This window comes from Sorex fumeus, unplaced genomic scaffold (genome assembly GCF_029834395.1).
Source record: "Sorex fumeus unplaced genomic scaffold, SorFum_2.1 ptg000013l, whole genome shotgun sequence".
In the NCBI taxonomy this organism is placed as follows: domain Eukaryota; kingdom Metazoa; phylum Chordata; class Mammalia; order Eulipotyphla; family Soricidae; genus Sorex; species Sorex fumeus.
In genome coordinates this window covers 16,476,455-16,498,374 of record NW_026606070.1, presented here as the reverse complement: position 1 = coordinate 16,498,374, position 21,920 = coordinate 16,476,455, and the positions used below count along the sequence as shown (strand labels likewise).

Genomic DNA, 21,920 nt, shown 5'->3' with positions numbered 1-21,920 from the left:
GGTCCGGCTGATTCCCGAGGGGCGGGAGGCCCCTTTCTTCTCCCCACCCCCCTATTTGGGGGCGATGAGCTCGGCGCGCTCCCCGCGACCGGGGAGGCGGCGGGCGCCCGACGAACTTAGGCGGCGGCACACAAAGCGCGGCTCCGGGCGGGGTGGGCTGGGCTGGGCTGAGCTGGGGTGGGCCGGCACCGACAGCACCGCCCTCCCCCCCCGAGCTCGTCGGGGGGCCGTCCCGGCGGCCGGGTAAGGCGGGTGGGGGGAGGGGGGAGTCCCGAGCGGCCCGGGGCGCCGCCCCCCGCGCCGTCGGGCGGGCGGAGCCGAGCAGCCGCGGGCGGGCGGGCGGGCGGGGCGGCGTCGGGCGAGCGCGGCGCCCGGAGGCCGAGCATGGCCGGGACGTCGCCGCCGCCCGGGGAGCCGGAGGGCGCGGCGGGGCCGTCGGAGCCCGGCTCGCCGCTGGCCGCCCCCTTCTTCCTGCTGTACCCGGGCGATGGAGGCCCCGCGCCGCCCCGCGCCGGGAGGCCCCCGCCGCCGTCGCCGCCCGCCGGCGCCCCGCTGCCCTTCCTGCTGCTGAGCTACCCGAGCGGCGGCGCCAAGCACCGTGAGTGGCGGGGCGGGGGGCGGCGATCGCGGCGCCCGTAGGTCCCCTCCCTCCCCTCCCCTCCCCTCCGCTCCCGTCCCCCCACCCAGCGGCGGCCGCGGCCGCTCCCCCGCCCCCCTCGTGCGCGCCGGCCCCGGCCCCGGCCGCCCCGCGCTGGGCGCCGCGGGAGGGGGCGGGGCCCGGGGATTCCCCCCCCCACCGACCCACCGGCCCGGCCGGCCCCGGCCCCGGGTGCGGGTGTGGCCGCCGTGCCGCCACCGGCCCGGCCCGGCCGCGGGTGGACCCCGGCAGCGAGATCCCGCTCGTTCGCCCGCTCTGTGTCTCTGTCTCTGTGCCTCTCGCTCTCTGTCTCTCTCGCTCTCTGTCTCTCTCGCTCTCTGTGTCTCTCTCTGTCTCTGTCTCTCCTCTCGCTCTGTCTCTCTCTTCTCTCTTTCTGTTTCTCTCTCTGTCTCTCCTCTGTGTGTGTCTCTGCCTAGCTCTCTCGCGCTCTCTGTCTCTCACTCTCCTCTCTGCCTCTGTCCTCTCTGTCTGCCCCTCTCCGTCTCTCTCTGTGTCTCTGTCTCTCTTTGTCTGCCTCTCTCTATCGCTCTCTGTGTCTCTGTCTCTCCTCTCTCTCTCCTCTTTCTGTTTCTCTCTCTGTCTCTCCTCTGTATGTGTGTCTTTGTCTCTGTCTGTCTCTCACTCTCCTCTCTCTGTCTGCCTCTCTGTCTCAGAGTCTCTGTGTCTATCTGTGTCTCTCTGTCTCTCGCTCTCTGTCTCTCTTTGTCTCTGTCTATCGCTCTCTCTGTCTGTCTGTCTCTCTCTTCTCTTTCTGTTTCTCTCTCTGTCTCTCCTCTCTCTGTGTGTCTCTGTCTGTCTCTGTCTCTCCTCTCTGTCTGCCTCTCTCTCCTCTCTCTTGCTCTCTCTCACTCTCCTCTCTGTCTACCTCTCTCTGTCTCTTTCTGTGTCTCTCTGTCTCTCTGTCTCTGTCTGCCTTTCTCTATTGCCCTGTCTCTCCTCTCACTCTCCTCTCTTCTCTCTTTCTGTTTCTCTCTGTCTCTACTCTCTCTCTCTCTGTCTCTGTCTGCCTCTCTCGTCCTGTTTCTCCTCTCCTCTCTCCTTTCTCTTGCTGTGTCTCTCTGTCTCTCTCTCCTCACTCTCTCCTCTCTGTCTGCTCTTCTCTCTCTCTCTCTTTCTCTCCTCTCTCACTCTTTCTCTGTCTCCTCTCTCTTTCTCTCTGTCTCCTCTCTGTCTGTCTCTCCCCCACTCTCTTTTTAACGGTGTGCAACCCCACTCGCTGAAACTTCACACGGTTCCCTCCCCTGGGAATTGGAGCAGGAGGGGTGTGAGAGGGTGGGGAGGTGTGGGAAGGGCGATTCCCAGGGTGCTGTCCTTGGACACCCAGAGGGTGTGCCTGTGTGTTGTGGTTTGCCAAGTGGGGTCCTCGCCAGCCGGCGTGTATTAAATATAACGATTGCTGGAACACTGTGGTCTGGTTTTGAGAAAAGGCAAGTTTTTTTTTTCCCAAGTATGAAAACGACTGAAGATACAAGATCTGACATACATGCTAAATATTTTTGCTCTCCCCGTTCTGTAAAGAGAGAGGAACTTGCCTGATGTGAGGAAGGAATCTCGAGACAGAACTAAGCGACTTTTTTAGCACCGAAGCAGACCTTTGAACTGCTGTCTGCACCGCCATCCCTTCCTGCCTCTCCTGCATCTCCTCCACTCCATCTCCTAAGTGATTAACACCAGTGGAGTATTTCCCCTGAGCTTGTGCTTGTGATTATCCTAGTTAATCTCCGATGAGCTAAATATACCACTTTTCCTGATAAAGAAGCCAAGGATCAGTATAATTGAGCTATTTGTTGTAAATTACGCTCAGACATATGTGAGAGGAGCAGAATTAAAACCCGGATTCCTTGCTCTGCCAAGCCCATTGCTCTAGAAAAGAACACATCAGATATTCAAAACTGTGGAACGCTGTCCCCAGATGAAGGTTCCTTGGGTTTGGCAGGAGTCGTTCAGATAAGAGGCGAACTCTGACCGCGGACTAAGAATCGTAGTAAAACCCACAGTTCGGGTGTTGAAGTGGTGTACACACTAACAAGCCAGATGGAGAGTCCACGCAGAGCAGAACCGAGTTTCTCTAGCAGAGGAGACATGTAATAGTCTGCTTTTCACTTTTCTCTCTCAGCACCGCCTCTTTTAAAATTTTCTGCTTTTGTGGAATCTGGTTCTATGTAATATCAGCATTCCTTGTCATTCTTTTTGATTGTAGCAGTTGTGGTGTGAGGTTTGATGGAGAAGAACTTTTCAGCAGTCTAGTAGAATTAGTTATGGATTTGTCAAGGGCCTTTAGTTTGCTTGTGTGGCTTTTTTTTTGTTGTTGTTGTTGTTTGGGTTACACCCAGCAATGCACAGGGGTTACTCCTGTCTCTGCACTCAGGAATCACCCCTGGCGGTGCTCAGAGGACCATATGGGATGCTGGGAATCAAACCCGGGTCGGCCGTGTGCAAGGCAGATGCCCTACCCGCTGTGCTATTGCTCCAGCCCGCATGTTTGTTTTTAAGTCTTATGAGAAACCTGGGGCCTAAACATGATTCAAGAATGGAAAACTGGAGCTGGAGCAAAATGGCAAATGGTGGGGTAGTTGCCTTGCATGTAGCCGACCAGGGTTCAATTCCCAGAATCCCCTATGGTCCCCTGAGCACCACCGGGACTAACCCCAGAGCACCATCGGGTATGGCCCAATGTCAAAATCAAAATAAAAAAAATTCAAAAACTTCAAAGTTTCATAAGTGTCATCTCTTAGATGCTTTGGCATGATTCAGTACCATGTAAAGCTCTAATAGTTTCTCGTGGTCTTTATTTCTGAATTAGTTTATTGTGTAAGTATTCATGTGGAAAATACGTGAGTCCCACTTCCTCTGCTTTCAAAATTAGTCACTTAGAACATTTCATGTTAGTTTAAAAAAAATCAGTAATATTCTAAATATAAAGTTGCTTTAAAGTAGTTCTTGTTTTAAACTGTCTTGTTCAAATCTGTTATTTTTATATGTACTTAAATTTGCTAATACTCATAAAAATAATATTTTGATTATTAAAAAGCTTCCTAGTTCCTGCTCTGCAGAGTAAATGTAATACTGTTTTTCTTATCTGTAAATCAGTATATCAGAACTTATGTGTATTTGCTATTCATTTGAGCGGTCTAAGACCAAAACATTTATTTATCTATTTTATTTTTTGGGTCAAATCCAGCAATGCTCAGAGGTTACTCCTGGCTTTGCACTCAGGAATTACTCCTGGCGGTGCTTGGAGGACCATATGGGATGCCGGGGATCGAACCCGGGTTGGGCCGCGTGCAAGGCAAACGCCCTACCCACTGTGCTATCGCTCCAGCCCCTAAGACCAAAACATTTTTTAAAAAGACTTCCCATTTGCAGAGCTGTATTTGGACTGAACCTAATAAATATTTGTATTTGTTTGTATTGTAATGTGCTTGGATTGAATCTATTGAGTATTTTGCTCCGTGATTCTCAATTTGTGTGTGTGTCGGGGGGGGGGGGGGGGGGTACTAGGCATGGAACCCAGGACTTCACACATCCACACAAGTGCTTCACGGATGAGCCTACATCCCTGACCCTAAACACTCAATTGTTTATATTTATTTTACACGTCTTTTATTTTCGGGCCATACCTGGAGCAATAGCACAGCGGTAGGGCGTTTGCCTCGCACACAGCTAGGCCGACCCAGGTTCAAGTCCTCCGCCCCTCTCGGAGAGCCCGGCAAGCTACCGAGAGTATCTTGCCTGCACGGCAAAGCCTGGCAAGCTACCCGTGACATATTCCATATGGTAAACACAGTAACAAATCTCACAATGAGATGTTACTGGTGCCCACTCGAGCATATCGATGAATAAGGAGAGGACAATGCTACAGTCCTATCTGTGATACTCAGAGCCCTCTCCAACATCAGTGCTTGAGCATGAGGTCATTGTGGGATTGGACCTGGGCCTTCTGCATAGAGTATGTGCTCCATCACGTTGAGCTCTTCCCAGACCTCAGTATTCAGGTTGTAATTCTTGCTAATGTATTAGCCAAAGATGTTTGATATCTGAAACTTTGAGAGACTGTACATTAAGGCAGTGTGATTGCTTGGGAGTGGAAGGCTGGGGCCACACCCAACGATGCTCAGGGGTTCTTTTTTTTTTTTAAGTTCTCAGAGTTTCTTTCAAATATAACTGAACACAAATTGCAATGATTTGCCCGCGACATTGGGGATTGCACCAGAGAATTGCCTGGTATTCAAGGGGCAGGAAGCAGTTTCCTGCTACCACTGGCTTGACTCTGATGGCAGGGGGTGTGGGTGACCAAGCAACTAGAACCACAGGGCCACAGTGCTTGGGCCGCAATGGACGTCTCGATGGACAGGGTCAGGGGTTATTCTTGACAGTGCTCGGGGGACCATATGGGACAAACTGAGGTCAGCCACATGCAAGGCGAACGCCCGACCCACTTATCTTTCTGGCATAGTGTGGTCTTTTTATTTTAGAATTTTGTTTGTTTTTTTTGGTTTGGTTGTTTTTTTTTTTCTTTTTGGGTCACACCCGGCGATGCACAGGGGTTATTCCTGGTTCTGCACTCAGGAATTACTCCTGGCGGTGCTCAGGGGACCATATGGCATGCTGGGAATCGAACCCGGGTTGGCTGCATGCAAGGCAAACGCCCTACCCACTGTGCTATCACTCCAGCCCCCTGTTTTTTGGTTTTGGACTCACTCCTGGCAATGCTCAGGGCTCGCCACATGCAAGACAAATGCCTTCTTCCCCTGTGCTTTTTATCAGGCCGTATTTCACAAATTTTGACTGTCCTCATGTTTTAAAGATTAACCTTTCATATGAATCTGATAGCTTCTTTAAAAAAGATTTGTATGCACTTTACCCCCGACATACAGCCTACACACACAGCCCTAGAAGCTTTGTTTCAAAAGACATTAACGAAAAATAGCCAAAATGTGGAGAAGAAGGTAGCCTGATCTTCTCAAGGTGTGTGACGTGCCTGTGTCAGTGTAAAACCCTTCAGGTTTGAATGTGCAGAAACATCGGACATGCTTCTGTGCCTAGGAAAGAGGTAACTAAGTCTTGTAGATTTAGGGTTTATTTGTTTGTTTTTTGTTATGGGACCACACCCAGGTGTGCTCGGGGCTTATTCTTCGTGTGGCATGCTGGAGATCGAATCTGGGTGGGCCGCATGCAAGGCAAATTCCCTACCCTCTGTTCTGTCTCTCTAGCTCTTCTTGCTAGATTATATCCCATTGGAAATATTTGTGTTTTTGTGGTGTGGAGACTTAGAGCCAGGAGAGTCACACGTGCCTCACACATGTTCATGAGCTACCCTATTTCTAAACTCCATCCCTGCCCTGCCCTCTGAGGCTTTGAATACTGGTGATCTGCATTTTTATGCTTCCAGCTTTAAAATCTCAAACCTTTTAACCATGACATCATTTTTAGTTCATTCTTGTTTATAATTTCAGGTAATATAGTGATGTAATCGCGTGTTCAAAGCTTACTCCTGACTTTGCATCCAGGGGTCCCTCCTGGAGGTGCTTAGGAGACTAGTTCGGATGCCAGGGATGCCAGGGATCAAACCCAGGTCAACTGTGAGCTAGGCAGGCTCCCTACTTGCTTTACTGTCTCTCTGGCCCAGTGCTAGGTATTTTATCAGTACAAAGATACATTGAGTACAAAGCAAGCTTTCATGGGCCACCTCTTCTCCATTTCATCTGCTATTTTTGATGGTAGGGACTTCCAGAATTTTTTTGTGCTTTTGCAGACGTGTGTGGACTTTGCCCCTTATGAGATATACCAGTTTCTTATCAGATCTTATCAAAAATGTTGAGGAGGAGCTCCTAAGATGCCATGCGCAATACTTTCAATGCTTTTTTTGTTTTTTAATCCTAACTTTAGAGACCCATCTCGTGGATAGACAAAAGATGAGGACCACTAGGTATTGGGGGCAAAGGCTGTCTGGCCTTTTGCAGGGTTATCCAGTTCAGTTCACAGGGATTTGACTCTCCAGTGCTCAGAGCTCCAGCACACATTGAAGCACTGCTAGTCGCTTACATCTTTTTTTTTTCTTTTTGGGTCACACCTGGCAATGCACAGGGGTTACTTCTGGCAGTGCTCTCAGGACCATATGGGATTCTGAGAATCGAACCTGGGTCGGCCGCTTGCAAGGCAAACACCCTGCACTCTGTGCTATCTTTCCAGCCCCTAAAAGCTTGCATCTTTGCCCTGATTTTTCTGTCCCCATAACAGTACACCAAAAATGTGTTCCCCTTAAAAGAAGCAGCTTTCATTCCGAATTTGTTCGTGCTGTTTTGAGATGAGAGAGAAGCTAAACAAGGAGTGGAAAGGACAATCCTCAGAGATCCCTGGCAGTGTAGCCATGACTACACTCTTCCAAATTGGGCTGCCTGGGGGAGGAAGGGCGAGTGGGGGGTCTGTGCTTGTTCAGTAGAGTAGAGTGAGGTATCTAGTAGCATCTGTGTCTGTTACAGATGCACTGTAAGAATTTGTGATGTGCAGAAAGAATTCTTCTGTTTATGTATGAATTCAGGAATTAGTGTTTAAAGGGAAAACATACGTTTTCTATTCAAAGTTTATACACAGGGGCTAGAGAGATAGTACAACAGATATACAACAGGTAAGGCACTTGCCTTGCATGCAGCCAACCCACGTTTGATCCCCAGCACCACATATGGTCCCCCAGTGCTCCCGGGAGTGATACCTGTGTGCAGTCAGGAGTAATCTCTGCGCATTGCTGGGTGTGGCCCCCAAGCCAAAAAAAAAGAAAAAAAGAAAGTGACGAAGTTTGTAGATATGATTTCATAGCTGTAGTCAGTGATTCCTAGTATTGCATACTGCCCCTGGGAGGAACAAGAAATGGTTGGGCAAAGTGGGCACTTAGAGAAAGTAGCCTTTCCACAGGAGCACTGAGGATTTTTTTCCTGCGAAGGCAGCATGTTAAGTAAGTTAGGGAACCTCTGATGTAGATCAATGTGAATATAGTATATGTGTGTGTGTGTGTGTGTGTGTGTGTGTGTGTGTGTGTGTATTTATACCTATGTATACTGACTTCTGTTTCTCCTCCATGGATAATTCTATTAATGTCTTTTCTTTTTTTCATTATCTAACATTTCTAGAAAATAATTGTATGTGGTTAGGAGATGACGACACCATGGGCTGGAGAGTTAGTAAAGGGGTTAAAAGCGACCAGCCTGGTTTGATCCCCATCACTACATGGTCCCCCAAGCACTGAGCCAGTCGTGGCCCTCTTTAAAAAAAGAAAAAAGAATTGAAGGCGCAATTAACAGTTCTGCTCTATGTTTTTTTTGTTTTGTTTTGTTTGCTTTTTGGGTCAGACCCAGCAGTACACAGGGGTTATTCCTCGCTCATGCGCCCAGAAATTACTCCTGCCTGGTGGTGCTTGACGGACCATATGGGATGCTGGGAATCAAACCCAGATCGGCCTCGTGCAAGACAAACGCCCTACCTGCTGTACTATCACTCTAGCCTCTGCTCTGTGCTTTTAAATTTAGAAAAGACAAAGAAGGTGGAATGGTGGTAGAGAGATAGAACAGTGTGTAGGGCGCTTGCTTTGCATGTGACCAACCCAGGTTCGATCTCACCCCATAGAAATCCCCAGCACTGCCAAGAATGAATCATGAGGGGCTGGAGCAATAGCACAGCGGGTAGGGCGTTTGCCTTGCATGTGGCCGACCGGAGTTCGATTCCCAGCATCCCATATGGTCCCCTGAGCGCCGCCAGGAGTAATTCCTGAGTGCAGAGCCAGGAATAATCCCATGTGCATTGCCGGGTGTGACCCAAAAAGCAAAAAAAAAAAGAATGAATCCTGAGCACAAGCAGGAGTAAGCTCTGAGCAAGACTGAGTGTGGTCCCAAAAAGAAAAAAAAAAAAAGAGTACTTTATTCTGCTTTTGCTCAAACTGAGGTATGGGTTGGAGGAAGGTTGAACCATTAGAAGCCAAAAGTTTAGAGCATTCATCTTCATAGCAGTAGTTTTTAGAACTGCAGATTGATTTGTGAGTTTTATTACCACTTTTGGTATAATTAATGTAGAGTAATGCCTTTATTTACAATACTATAATTCATAAATATTTTAGCCAGTTCTTTTACAGCTGTGTTAAGAACGGAGAAGGCCAGGGATGGATAGCTCCCTAGTGGAGCACCTGCCTCCTATGGTTTTGATTTCGTGGTTTTGATTTCTCCTGACAAAAAAGACTGCAAAGAGCCAGTTTTTAATTGGTTAAGGACTTTGAGCCAAATGAGTCACTTGTGGTGGTGCTTGGGTGATCATGCGGTGCTAGGAATTGAACCCAAGCCTTGTGCATGAAAAGCATGTGCTCCAGTCCTATGAGCTATTTCTGTGGTCCTGCCAATTATAGGACCTTTTATAGAATATTTTAATGTGCCAGGCAGAGAGCTAAAACCTTTTTTTAAAACTTTTTTTAATCGAATCACTGTGAGATAGACCCTTACAAAGCTGTTCATGATTAGGTTTCAGTCATGCAGTGTTCCAACACCCATCCCTCCACCAGTGACTATTTCCCAGCACCAGTGTCCCCAAGTTCCCTCTCATCACCCTCACTCCCCCAGCTAAAAACATTTATGTATTAATATTTATCAAAATTTTTAGAGACAAAAAATTCATGTGACTGAGTAATCTACTGGAAGCTGATTGTATCTCTCACTGGGATCACAAAGATCCCAGTTGGGGCAGGGAAAATGGCCCAAAGCACTGGATACATGCTTTGGTTGCCAGAGGCCAGGTTCAGATCCCCTGCACCCTGGTCCCTAGGTTCTGCTGGGAGTGACTCTTCAGCACTGAGCCAGGAGTAGCTTAGAGGACTGCAGGGTGTGGCCAAAAACAAGGAGGGAGGGATTAAGCGAGGGAGAGAGGGAGGAGACAGCAGGGGCAAATCACAAAGAAGCTCTTCAAACAAGAAGATTATTTGGCCACAATACCATCTAGTTGGGTAATGATGGGTGTATCACATGTTAACTATATGAATTTTGCTTGTTTTGGGTGTCAGGGGTTCCGCCTGGCTCTGCACTCAGGGGTTACTCCTGACCCAGGAGATCCCCAGCATAAACTTAGTTTAGATCTTTTTTATTTTTCTTTGCCTCAATACCATGACCATTCATATGTGTGTGTATGTATGTGTGTGTGTGTGTGTGTGTGTGTGTGTGCGCGCACACACACAATTGCCAGTGACGTGATCCCTTGCCCTTCATCCTTTCTGACTTTCGTGTAATGTAGATTATCTCTTCTTGGCCCCACCAGGACTTTAAGAGTTCCAAGCCCTTATTTGATTTGATTTTGGTTTGGGGTCACACCTGGCTCTGTTTAATTTATTCCTGACTCTCCTCGGGGATCACTCCTGATGAGACTCAGAGGACCATATGGGTTGCTGGGGATTGAACCTGGTCTGTGTGCAAAGCAAGTGCCTTACCCACTATACTGTCACTCTGCCTTCAAAGAACTAATTAGAATATGGTGACCAGGACTTAGGGACTGCTTACTTTGTGCCAAACCCCATTGGCATTGGACTTTCTTACTTTGACTCTTACTTTGACTCTCAAATTAACATTCTCATCCTACGTCAAGTGAATACTCTCATCCTATATTGATGTTGAAGAAACTGGCACCATTTGCCCGGGTTAACTTCTCTTCTGAGTGGCATATCTAGGTTTGCCATGAGTCTTCTACGGTGGAGTCCACTTCCTCCCGGTGTCCTTCTCAGTCATAAGTTGGAGGCTCCTGTTCAGACAGCAGCAAGCGTCTCGTTCTTCTCACAAGAGCCTGACTTACTAAAAATGAATTAATGGAAGTGAAATTCACAAGCCACAGCTTGACCAAGTATTTATATGTGTAAATCCACCATGAATAGCAGCCACCTGTGAGACAAGGCTTTAGCAATGTCTATTGTTATCTATTTCTTATATATCAGTGTCTTATTTCTTCGTAGTAGATACCGTATACATATGAAATTAATGAATCTTCCTACAAATGAATAAAAGCCCATGTTAGAATGACCTACATGTTGGACTGTAAATATGCCTTGACTTTTATAGAATTTGAGGTTTTCATAAGTAAAGGAAAAAGGAGGTTGGAAATATACCATTGCAAGGATATGGGATACTTTGGAGCTACATATTTATACTAACTAGTGTCTATTAAGAATTTGGCATCTGCTAGTCCCTATTATAAGAGTTTACAGGGCTTAGAGGATGTACAAAATAGATAAAGCTCTGCCTATGAAGCCTGTGGGCTTTGTGAACCTGTATTAATTTCATTTTACTGCTGACTAAATCAAAGGGCATTAAATTTCCCAAGGTCTTCTAAGCGATTGGTAACTTTACATGTGTTAATTATTGCCTTTTGCCACTATGCCATAAGGTCAGTTTTAATTATTAGATTAGGGATTATTTATAATCTTATTTTAGTTGGCATTGCACTGTAGCTCTGTCACTATTGTCCCTTCGTTCATCAATTTGCTCGAGCAGGCACCAGTAACATCTCTATTGGGAGACTCATTATACTGTTTTTGGCACATCGAATACGCCACGGGTAGCTTGCCAGGCTTTGCTGGGTGGGCGAGATACTCTCGGTAGCTTCCCAGGCTCTCTGAGAGGGGCGGAGGAATCAAACCCGGGTCGGCTGTGTGCAAGGCAAACGCCTTACCCATTGTACTATCACTCCAGCCCTTAGTTAGTGTTAATAACAGAAAAGGTTATGGATTATACTCCTGTTGATGTCTGTTTCTAACAAAATAATAACCGCTTCCGGGGTATGACTATTTTACAATTACTCTTGGATAGTATCTACAACATAGTATGAAGCCTGTTAAGTATGGAAATGTAAAATTGTAAAAGTTTATCATAAGTAGACTGTTTTCCTAGGACTCAGGAAGATACCTCAGTGTTACTGCAGGCTCAGGTACTCAGATTCTTGTTCGAAGCAGTGAAGATTGAAAGCAAGGGTTCAAGTGGCTTAATTCAGAAGACTTTATTTATTTATTTATTTTTGCTTTTTGGGTCACACCCGGCAATGCACATGGGTTACTCCTGGCTCTGCACTCAGGAGTTACTCCTGGCAGTGCTCAGGGGACCATATGCGATGCTGGGAACCGAACCCAGGGTCGGCCACGTGCAAGGCAAACGCCCTACCCGCTGTGCTATCTCTCCAGCCCCAGAAGACTTTAAAGGTAAAGGTAAAGGCCCTCCCGTTGATCGTCGATTTGCTCGAGCGGGCCCAGTAACGTCTCCATTGGAGACTTTTGTTGTTACTGTGTCTGGCATATCGAATACTCTCGGTAGCTTGCCGGGCTCTCCGAGAGGGGCAGAGGAATCGAACTCGGGTCGGCCATGTTGGCCGCTTGTAAGGCGAACGCCCTACCACTGTGCTATCGCTCCAGCCCAGAAGACTTTATTTAAAGGAAAGAAGAGGAAGGGAAAGGAAAGCAGGGAAACTCCTAGGTTATAGGAGGGGTCTCCTAAGGGTGGATTTCAGAGAAAAGCAAACACCTTTCCCCTCTCATGCCATTTAAAACAAGAAGGGTTTGGGTGAGCGTTGCTTTCTTGTGTGTGAGCCATTCAAACAGGGGAGAGAATGCTGAGAGGATCATGTTCTGGTATCTGCTCCACTAGATGGTCCAGGAGGGCCAAGGTCATCCAGATTATCAGGCACCACCCTTGTGACATTCCACACCAATAATGCTCTTTTTTAAGGCCAAGGTCATCCAGATTATCAGGCACCACCTAAGCCACCCTTGTGGCATTCCAGCCAATGGTTCCCTTTCTTAAGGGCCATGTTCCTAATCTCACCTTTTGTCCCTATCCCAAAAACTGGGTCACGTGCACAGGCCTCCAGTTTGCTTCCCACCGCTACATGCCCTCCTGCCCCCAGCCCTGGCCACTCAGAGCCGTCACCGCACTACCATTGTCCAGAGCAGCAGCAGCTGAGCTCCGATCACCCAGTATCTCTGGAGGTGTCTCAGACTATACCCCAAATTTCCTGAGAAGCATCTCCTGTGAGAAGCATACACACACACACACACACACACACACACACACACACACACACACACGGACATAACAGATTTTGGTTCTAAAAGAGGGAAGGAAATGGGTGAAAGAAGTTGGGGGCTGGAGTGATAGCACAGTGGGTAGGGTGTTTGCCTTGCACACGGCCGACCCAGGTTCAATTCCCAGCATCCCATATGGTCCCCTGAGCACTGCCAGGAGTAATTCCTGAGTGCAGAGCCAGGAATAACCCCTGTGCATTGCCGGGTGTGACCCAAAAAGCAAAAAAAAAAAAAAAAAAAAAAAAAGAACTAAAGCAGTGTGGGGAAAAAAAAGCCTGATCATTCAATTGAATAATCTTAATCCTTCTGCAGAAACATAAGGACTTCCTACCAGCTTTGTCATGATAAGTTGTCTGTTTATATGTGTCTAGTGAAATAGGAGGGAGAGATTTTTCTTTAATTGTGCAACTGTGATCCAGGAAGCCTTGGGAAGGAACTTGGGAGCTTCACACACATTTCATTGCACAGACTAGCAAATTAGGAGCACTTATGTATAAAATAGGCACTCTAGGTAGTTTTAGAACTATCCAGGACTCCTATAGAAAGTGAAGTGGATGGGCTGGAGCCATAGTACAGTGGCAGGACATGGACCTTGCACGAGGCCATCTGGGTGATACCTGAGTGCAGGACCAGGAGTAAGTCCTGAGCATCACCAATGTGTTCTCAAAGCAAAACAAACAATAACAAAAAAGAAAGGAAGGAAGGAAGGAAGGAAGGAAGGAAGGAAGGAAGGAAGGAAGGAAGAGAAAAAAAAACAAGTGAAATGGAGGGGCTGGAGAGATAGTACAGTGGGTAGGGTACTTGCTTTCATGTGTCCAACCAACCTGGGTTCCACCCCTAGCACCCTATATGGTCTAACCAAGCCCTGCCAGGAGACATCCCTGAGCACAAAGCCTTCAGGCCCAGGAAATACAGCCACTAAGTAATAAGTACCACAACCAAACATGCAGCACCTGGACATTTGCCACAATGACAGTGTAACAACAGCAAAAGGGAAGGGGAACAAAAATAAGGGAAATTGTCTCAATTCTCCATAGTGCTAAGACTTGGCATGCCTGCAGGAAATGTTTCTCAAAGATATGCAAATAATTTTATTAAAAATAAAATTAGAAATAACTCACATAATCCCCAGCATGAGAGTGGATCAGAAAACTGTTTATAATGCAAAGAAATAATACATTCTAATTTAGCAGCCTAAAGAATAATTAAACTACCACCCTACACTACCACAAATCTGAGAAAATGAAGTCGTGACTTAAAGGGTAGTTGGAAAAGACTAAATCTAAACATATTGTTCATGCATCTATATTTTTAAAATACCCTAAAAATAGTGTAGTGACTTACAAACCTCTTAGAAGTGGTTGCCTTAAAAGGGGAGGAAGAAATTCAAAAGAGGAGAGGCAGATAAATATAAGTTGTTGGTTCATTTCTGCATTTGGGTTATTTTGGGGGATATTGGTTGTTTTTAGATAGATAAATTGATTGATAGATTGATAGATATGTCATTTTGTGTAGGTTTGGGGGCCACATCCAGCGATGCTCAGGGCTTACTCCTGGCTCTGTGCCCAGCGATCACTCCTGTCAGTGCTTTGGAGACCATATGGGAATGAATTGCAGTCAGCCATGTACCAGGCAAGCACTGAGACCTCCTCTCAACCTCAATACTGGTTCTATTTTAAATAATTAACGTTATAGGTTGAAGTTGGTTACTTAGAGGCTCTAGAGTGAGTCACTTTAGAAAATAACTATGTTTTCTTATTATGCTTCAGGTTGGTTTGTTCTGTTTTCTTCTTTGGGTGGGAGGATGCTCACTAGTGTTGCTCAATACAGATGCTTTGCGACACTGAAGGAATAAACCCAAGGCCATTCCAGCCCTTTGCCTTATGTCCTAGGTCTGTATCAAGTATTCTCCCTCCTTCTCACTCCCCTGTTGCTAGAGATCAAATTCAGAGGCTCAGACACGCAAGGCAGGTGCCCTGGCCAGCCCTGGATCAAGAATCCTGAATGTGTTCGACTGAGACTGAATGAGGATATGTGGACGGGCCCCTGCAGCCTGATTTTCCAGTCCTCCCCTAAGTGAGAGTAGCCAAGTCAGGAAAGATATATGCTGTGGTTTCAGTTTTTTGTTTTTTGTTTTATTTTTGCTTTTTGGGTCACACCCAGCGATGCACAGGGATTACTCCTGGTTCATGCACTCAGGAATTACTCCTGGCGGTGCTCAGGGGACCATATAGGATGCTGGGAATCGAACCCGGGTCAGGCCACGTGCAAGGCAAACACCCTACCCGCTGTGCTATTACTCCAGCCCCTTTAGTTTTAAGGAAATACCTGCATACTAAAATTCTGAGCTAACAAGTAAAGCTCAGAGAGGGTATAGTTTAGGAAACGCAAGGTATAAAATCGTGAGACACACACACAAATCTCAGAACTGAGCAGCTCACTGCAGAGATGCCTCAAACTTTGCAATAGACCACTTTTGGCGGGCCACTCCACCTGGGAGCAGGTGCTGTCCCTCCGCCTGCCCCCAGGAATCCCGGCGGCCACCACCTTCTAGAACCCAACAAAAAGTCCAGGAATGCGGGAGCAGAAGTGGCAAACGCCAGGCCTCGCGAGACAGAGGAAGAGCTGGTCCCTCTCCTTCCCCCTCCCCCGATGGGACTCTGAGATGACGCCCACAAGCTGCCCCCGGCTACTTATTAAGCTCCTACATGGCCACGATCCAGAGACACATACACGAATCTCAAAACCAAGCAGCTCGCTGCAGAGAACCCTCCAGACCCTAATTATTAAAATTTTACAATTCCTAGAGCGACATTATGTGCTATCCTTAACAAGCAATACAAAACAAATTGTCTGCCATTGCCTTTCAGCAAGTTTGAGTGGTAGTGGAACAGGTGTTGAAATATTGAAGGTAATCATAGTAGAGAGAGAGTATTGTGGAAATTATCTGCCACACAGACAGGGGAAGGGTTGGACTGGTGGGGGGATACTGGGCTTTTGGTGGTGGAAAATGTGCACTGGTGAAGGGATGGGTGATTGATCATTGCATGACTGAAACTCAAATATGAAAGCTTTGTAACTGTATATTACAGTGAATCAATAAAAAGAGAGGGGGGGAGATGTAAAATTGTCCTCTTTTTCAAATCTTAAAGTTGTGGAAAAACATATTTAGGAAAAATTGTTTTGAATACCTTGCTTGTGCTAAGTTGGGTGGATTTGGGGGGTGGTAACTGTGTGTATGTGTGTGTCTTCCCTCTCTTAATAAAATTTAATCCTTTATATAAAGTGTTGCAGTTATAGAGTATTAAGAACTAATATTAATAGTAAGTACTTAGGGAGCATCTAAAAAATGATCTTGAAATCCCAGATCTGACATGTGTGAATTGTGTGATTTTTAGCCAATTTCGTGGTTCAACTTTGGTTTCCTTTGTGAAAGGAAAGAATATTGGTAACTGCTTTGTGGGATTCTTTTAAGCAGTTTGTGTGGTGTTTGTAAACCTCTTGACATGGCACCTGAGCTATAGTACAGTGGGTAGGGTGTTAGCCTTTCACTCATCCAACTCAGGTTCCATCCCCAGCATCCCATATGGTACCACCACGAGTGAATTCCTGAGTGCAGAGCCAGAAATAACCCCTGAGCATCAGCAGGGTGTGGTCACAAAAAAAAATAAAGAAAGAAATATAACACCCCCCACCCCTTACACCCCCACAGCAGAAAATAGTGAAGTGTATTTATTATTTTTCTAATGTCTAATAGGGACAAGTAAGTCTTTGTAACAACAGAGTGCAAATATACTTCTAAGAGGAATGTAACCTCTTGCATTAAACTGTGAGTGGTGTTTGCTTTGGACCAACCAGAGTATGCAGAATCAGACTGTGGAGCAGCTGGAATTGCTCGAATCAGATCTTGGATTTGAATTTCACACAGACCTATTAATTCTGTTTTAGGTACCCCACCTTCTGTAATATGACCTTACAAATATGCACCATTATTCGTATATAGGATCTAATGAGAAAATAGTTGAATGGAGGTGTAATTTCTGTACTTATGGAGGGAAATAAAACTATGAAGGGGAAAAAAAATCAAGGTTTTACCATCTAAGCTAGTAAATTTACGTGATACGTGTAAGAACAGCCATAAGCGATATTTAGAATTTTTATTAGTCTTCTACAAGTTGTGCTTGCTTGCAGAGTAAAATTCATTGCTTCCTCACAATAGATTCCTAACTGTAGGCCGTGCAAAAAGGTACAATAGTGAAGATACAGGTTTTCCTGCCCACCCTCAGTTCCCGGGTCTGCAGTGACTGCCGGGGCCTCCTGAGAGGGACAGATATGGAGCCTGGGAGCTCCATCTCCCCTTGGCACAGTTCTCATTGTGCTGGGCTTCCTTCCCTGTACTCCACCTAAAGAGAAGACCTGGCAGAAAGGTTACTCTCCGCTCTTCACTTAGAAAATCTGGATATTCCTGTTGTGCTGGTATGTTGCAACCGCTCCAGATCTCCTGTTCAGGGTTGGCCAGTGCTTACTGAGGAAAAAAGAGTTTCATGTTTTGTGGCAGGATGATTCCGGATAAGGATGAACCCAAGGTGGTCCCAGAGCATTCAGATACACGCACTGGTCACTGTTCTGTATTTCCAAAAATTTATCAGTGACTTCTGGTTTTTTTTTTCTTCTTTTTGGCTTCGTTTTGTTTTTCGGTTCCCCCGTTCCCTGTCGTATGCACACATTTAGTTGAGGCACTCACACATACGACCCAGCGTTCGCCTGTAGGGCTGTGTGTCTTTGTGTGGGCACGTACATTCAGGTGGCTGTGCTCAGTGCAGGGGGCGCACGCTTGAGCTGTGTTAAAATCACACGGAGCATCTGCCAGGGGTCACGCATCCAGCTGCAGACAGGCTCGTTTTTGGTTGCAGTGCTCACACAGTGATCACCACTAGCCAGCTCTGGCTTTGACGTTGTGCCAGGGCCCCAGAAGTCAGAGCCACTCAGCACTCCGGGGACTGCACTCAGCACCTGTGGGTGGCCTATGGGCTGAACTCTTGGCATCACGGCTGCAAGGCGGTGCTTTGCCACTGAGCCATCGTCAGATTTCTGACCGAGAGTTTGGCTCTCATATATAGAAATTAGTGAATGCCTTGGCATTATGGTTCTAAGAACTATTCAGTATTAAGTCTGATTGGAAAAAAAAAGTGTTTTTATTTTTCATCTGTTTGCTGACGCTGCTCAGGAATTTCTCCTAGTGGTGTCCGGGGGACTATATAGGGTGCCAGGAATCGAACATGAATATCTAAGGGAAGTATCCTACCTGCTGGACTATCTCTCTGGCCCTGATTTAAGTATTTCAGTGACTGTTCACTCAGTTTGGAATTATTACAGACAGTAAAATTGTCAACTGTCTGCCCTAAATTTCAATATGTAAGGGAGATATGTGTCTGGTTAGAAAGGGCTTGGGGGCCGGAGTGAGTTACAGCCGTACAGTACAATAAGTAGGACCTTCGCCTGGCACCCGTGTGGTTCCCGAACTCACCAGGGGTGATTCCTGAGTGCAGAGCCAGGAGTAATACCTGAATACTAAAAGGTGTGACCCAGAGAGAGAGAAAGACAGGGAAAGAGAGAGAGAGAGACAGACAGACAGACAGACAGGCAGGCAGACAGAGACAGAGAGACAGAGACAGAGAGAGAGGAGGGAAGGAGGGAGGGAGGGAGGTTGGTTTTGAACTGTAAGCCCATGCAAATGTGTTAAGTGAGGGCTCCTCATGTAAACTTGGCTCCTCTGAGAGCACTTTCCTGTTTGATTGCAGCGTGGCCGGTGCTTGCCTCTTGCTGCTTTGCGTGTGCTTGATCTCAGTGTGTATTAAATGAGTGATTGGATGAATGAATCGCTCCGAGTCCAGATTTTGGATAATGCTAAAACAGATGAAGAAGTCTGTAGTATTTTCTTTAAGTTGATTTTTTCACCCCTCTCCCCACCATCTTTATTGTAAGTAGTGGGAGAGATAGTATAGCGTTAAGGCACTTGTTTGCATTCTGCCTGGCCCAACAAATGGTCCCGGAAGCACTGACGGGGATCACTCCCTGAGGCAGAGACAGGAATAACCCCTGACACTGCCAAGTATGGTCCAAAACCCAACAAATAACAAAATATTATATGCATTCATTTTTGGGTTGGGGAGGAAAGATGTCAGGGGTTAGGGATCATTCCTGGTAGTACTCAGAGAAATATGCAGTGCCTGGAATTGAATCTGGACCTGCATGCAAAGCACGTTCTCCAGCCCTGTGACCTGTCTTCCTCACCTTGGATGTATTATGGTTGTATGCTCCAGCTTAAACAAAACAAAAACAACCTTAAATAGAAAATAGAACAAAAAACTTGTTTTCAGTCATCCATGTCATCCATTATCTCTATATTATGTATGTTGCTTAGAAAGCAAGTAACTTTTTTTTTTAAATCAAAGTATTAAGTACATGCCACACAGGGTAATACGAGGGTGGTTGGAACAGTTGGTTGATTGGGTTAAGAAAAAATAAAAAATTAAAATAAATAAATAAATAAAAGTGATGTGCCTTAGAAAGTCCCCAATGGGAATGCTTTTAAAAGATAAAATCATTTTTTGTTCTTTTTTCCTTTTTGGGTTTTTGGGCCACACCTGAAGGTGCTCAGGGGTAACTCCTGGCTCTGTGCTTAGGAATCAGTCTTGATGGGGTCAGGGGACCGTCAGAGATGCCGAGTGCTGAACCCAGACTTCAGGCAAAGCAAGTGCTCTGAATGAACTAGCTCTCCAGCCCCCGTAATTTTATTTTCTAATCAGAAGCAATACACGCTTAATGCCGAAATGGTAGCATTACCATTTCATGGGTCTGACACGTGGCCAAAGACTTTAGGATGGGTGCAAGAATTAAAATCCTCTTTTGCAACCCAGGACTCATTGTTCTGTATGTGTTCTGATACACGTAAGAAAGAATGTTAATTTTTTATTTAAAAGTAGGGAAATTGATAAAAATTTGGAAGAGTTTACTTTTGACTTCAAGGACTTTTCTCTTACACTTCTATCCAGGAGATAGATTATACATTCTGGGGGAAATTGAAGATTGCACTAGCTTGTTTCAAAATACCACTTTTCTCAGAGTAAAGTGTAAAGAATTTTATTTTTTTTTAGAAGCCAATTTATTTTATTTTATTTTTCTTTTTTGGGTCACACCCAGCAATGCTCAGGGGTTACTCCTGGCTTTGCACTCGGGAATTACTCCTGGCGGTGCTTGGGGGACCATATGGGATGCCGGGGATCAAACCCGGGTCGGCCACGTGCAAGGCAAACACCCTACCTGCTGTGCTATTGCCCTGGCCCCTAAAGTGTAAAGAATTTTAAAAGCGGCATAAAGATTTTTAAAAAATCTACAAAATACAAAATAATAATAATTGGGAGGAAGTAAATGGTCGTTAAACAAACTAATAATTGAGATGCTTCTTGAATCAGCCCTTTTGCCATTCTTGCTGTGGCTTATTTTCTGGTATTAATCACCTCCTGCAATTCAGCCCCTCTGTCCCCAAGGGAGAGGAATTGATGAGGATCTGTGCATTGTGTTATGTCTGCTCTCAGTTTGACTAGCACAGTCTGGAAGTGGGTTGTGCAGGAGGAGAGCAGGCAGCATAATTGCTCTCCCAGCATCAGCAGCATCTATAAAGCATCCTGGGAATTGCTTGCCCTGTGTTCAGAGCAGCTGGTCACATGAGCCTGAATTTTCAGTTCAGTTCATTAGTCAGCCATTTTGGTCTACACCCTGCTCCCTGCGCACAGCCAATCCTATTGGAACCCAGCATCCCTGCTCCTCCGGGCACAGCCTGCAAGTGATTTCTTTGCTCCAGGATTTTTTTTTTCCAAGCTCAATTGAAAAAGAATTATTTTTTCTTTTTTTTTTTTTCCTTTTGTATTTTCTCCTGCACAAAGAAGGAAGATTTTTTTTTTTCCTCCACTTACTCAGGCAGAGGCCAGTTTTTTTCAAACCAGCAGACGTGGCATCATCGGCTGTGCAGGATTTAAAGCCTAGAGCTCAGCTGAAAAAGGAAGGGGGTAGGGTAGGGACGATCAAAGAAGAGGAAGCCGGGAGAAGAAAAACCTCATCTTACTTTGCTAAGTGGTAGGAATTGCCTATGAGAAAAGGTAGTAGAGAATTCTTCATCTTCACCGTTGCTTCTTCAACCATCAGGTCTTTTTTCCCGTCCGTATTTTTCTTTTTAAACCTCCCCCACCCCCCTTTTTCTTTTTGAGAGCTTTGTTCCAGAGCTTTGGATCTGGGGGCTTTTGTGGCGGGGAAGGCTTTATTTGTGTGTGTGTGTGTGTGTGTGTGTGTGTGTGTGTGTGTGTGTCTAAGTGTGTAAGTGTGTTGTGGTCCCAGCTGAGTCATCATGTCTGCTCTGACGCCTCCGACCGATATGCCAACCCCCACCACTGACAAGATCACACAGGCTGCCATGGAGACCATCTACCTTTGCAAATTCCGTGTGTCTATGGATGGAGAATGGCTCTGCCTTCGAGAGTTGGATGACATCTCCCTCACACCTGACCCCGAGCCTACCCACGAAGGTATGGTCAGACCCCGTCCCCGAGTTAGTCACTAGCCCCCTCGTTGTGACCGTGGGCTGGGAGGCAGGGACAGGCAGGAAGCACCCACACTCTCATGGTGACAGCCCTAAAAGTCTTCCGTTCTTACCCACCGCCCAGATCCTCTTCTCTGCTGGAGAAGAAACTGTGTTTTTTTCATCCCGATCCCTAAAGTAACCATTTCCAAAAGATGCGGGTGCTCCTTTAGAGTTCTTTGTCTTTAAGCCGAGATCACTTACACATTTGATCCAAATCAGTAATGGGGAAAAAAATCATTATTTTTGAGCATATATTAACATTTTATGGAAATCATAGTGATTTTTAATAGAAGATGTAACTATAATTGTAAGAATAGATGTAGTTGGAACACTCGAGTTTCCTAACATCAGGGCATAATGTTAAGCAGATTCTTTCACACCTTGAAAATATTTGGCAGGACCACTTGGTTTTTAGTGATATACGTTATAAGGTTAGGTAAGAAAATAGTTTTATATTTGGTACTATTTAATAGGTTAGGAGTATAATGCCTTGAAAACATGACTAATAAGGTAACCTTACCTATGAATCCATT

The 21,920-nt window shown here is 46.1% G+C and overlaps 1 protein-coding gene and 1 non-coding gene across 4 annotated transcripts in view; both read left to right on the top strand.

Annotated features, from left to right (window-relative positions):
* Positions 1–341: 341 nt before the first annotated feature.
* LOC130020789 (protein RUFY3) overlaps positions 342–21,920 on the top strand; it is an 83,265-nt gene continuing 61,686 nt past the window's right edge. For 2 of the 3 annotated variants that reach the window (XM_056111489.1, XM_056111488.1), the window contains exon 1: positions 21,100–21,331. In XM_056111489.1, the coding sequence (XP_055967464.1) occupies positions 21,154–21,331 (178 nt within the window). In that variant the 5' untranslated portion in view covers positions 21,100–21,153. Of the gene's footprint in view, positions 599–21,099; positions 21,332–21,920 lie in introns of those variants that run through there. The other variant, XM_056111490.1, reaches the window with a different exon arrangement.
* On the top strand, positions 19,588–19,715 carry LOC130020836 (small nucleolar RNA SNORA40). The gene has a single exon (XR_008792039.1). It is a non-coding gene; the product is annotated as a small nucleolar RNA SNORA40 (small nucleolar RNA).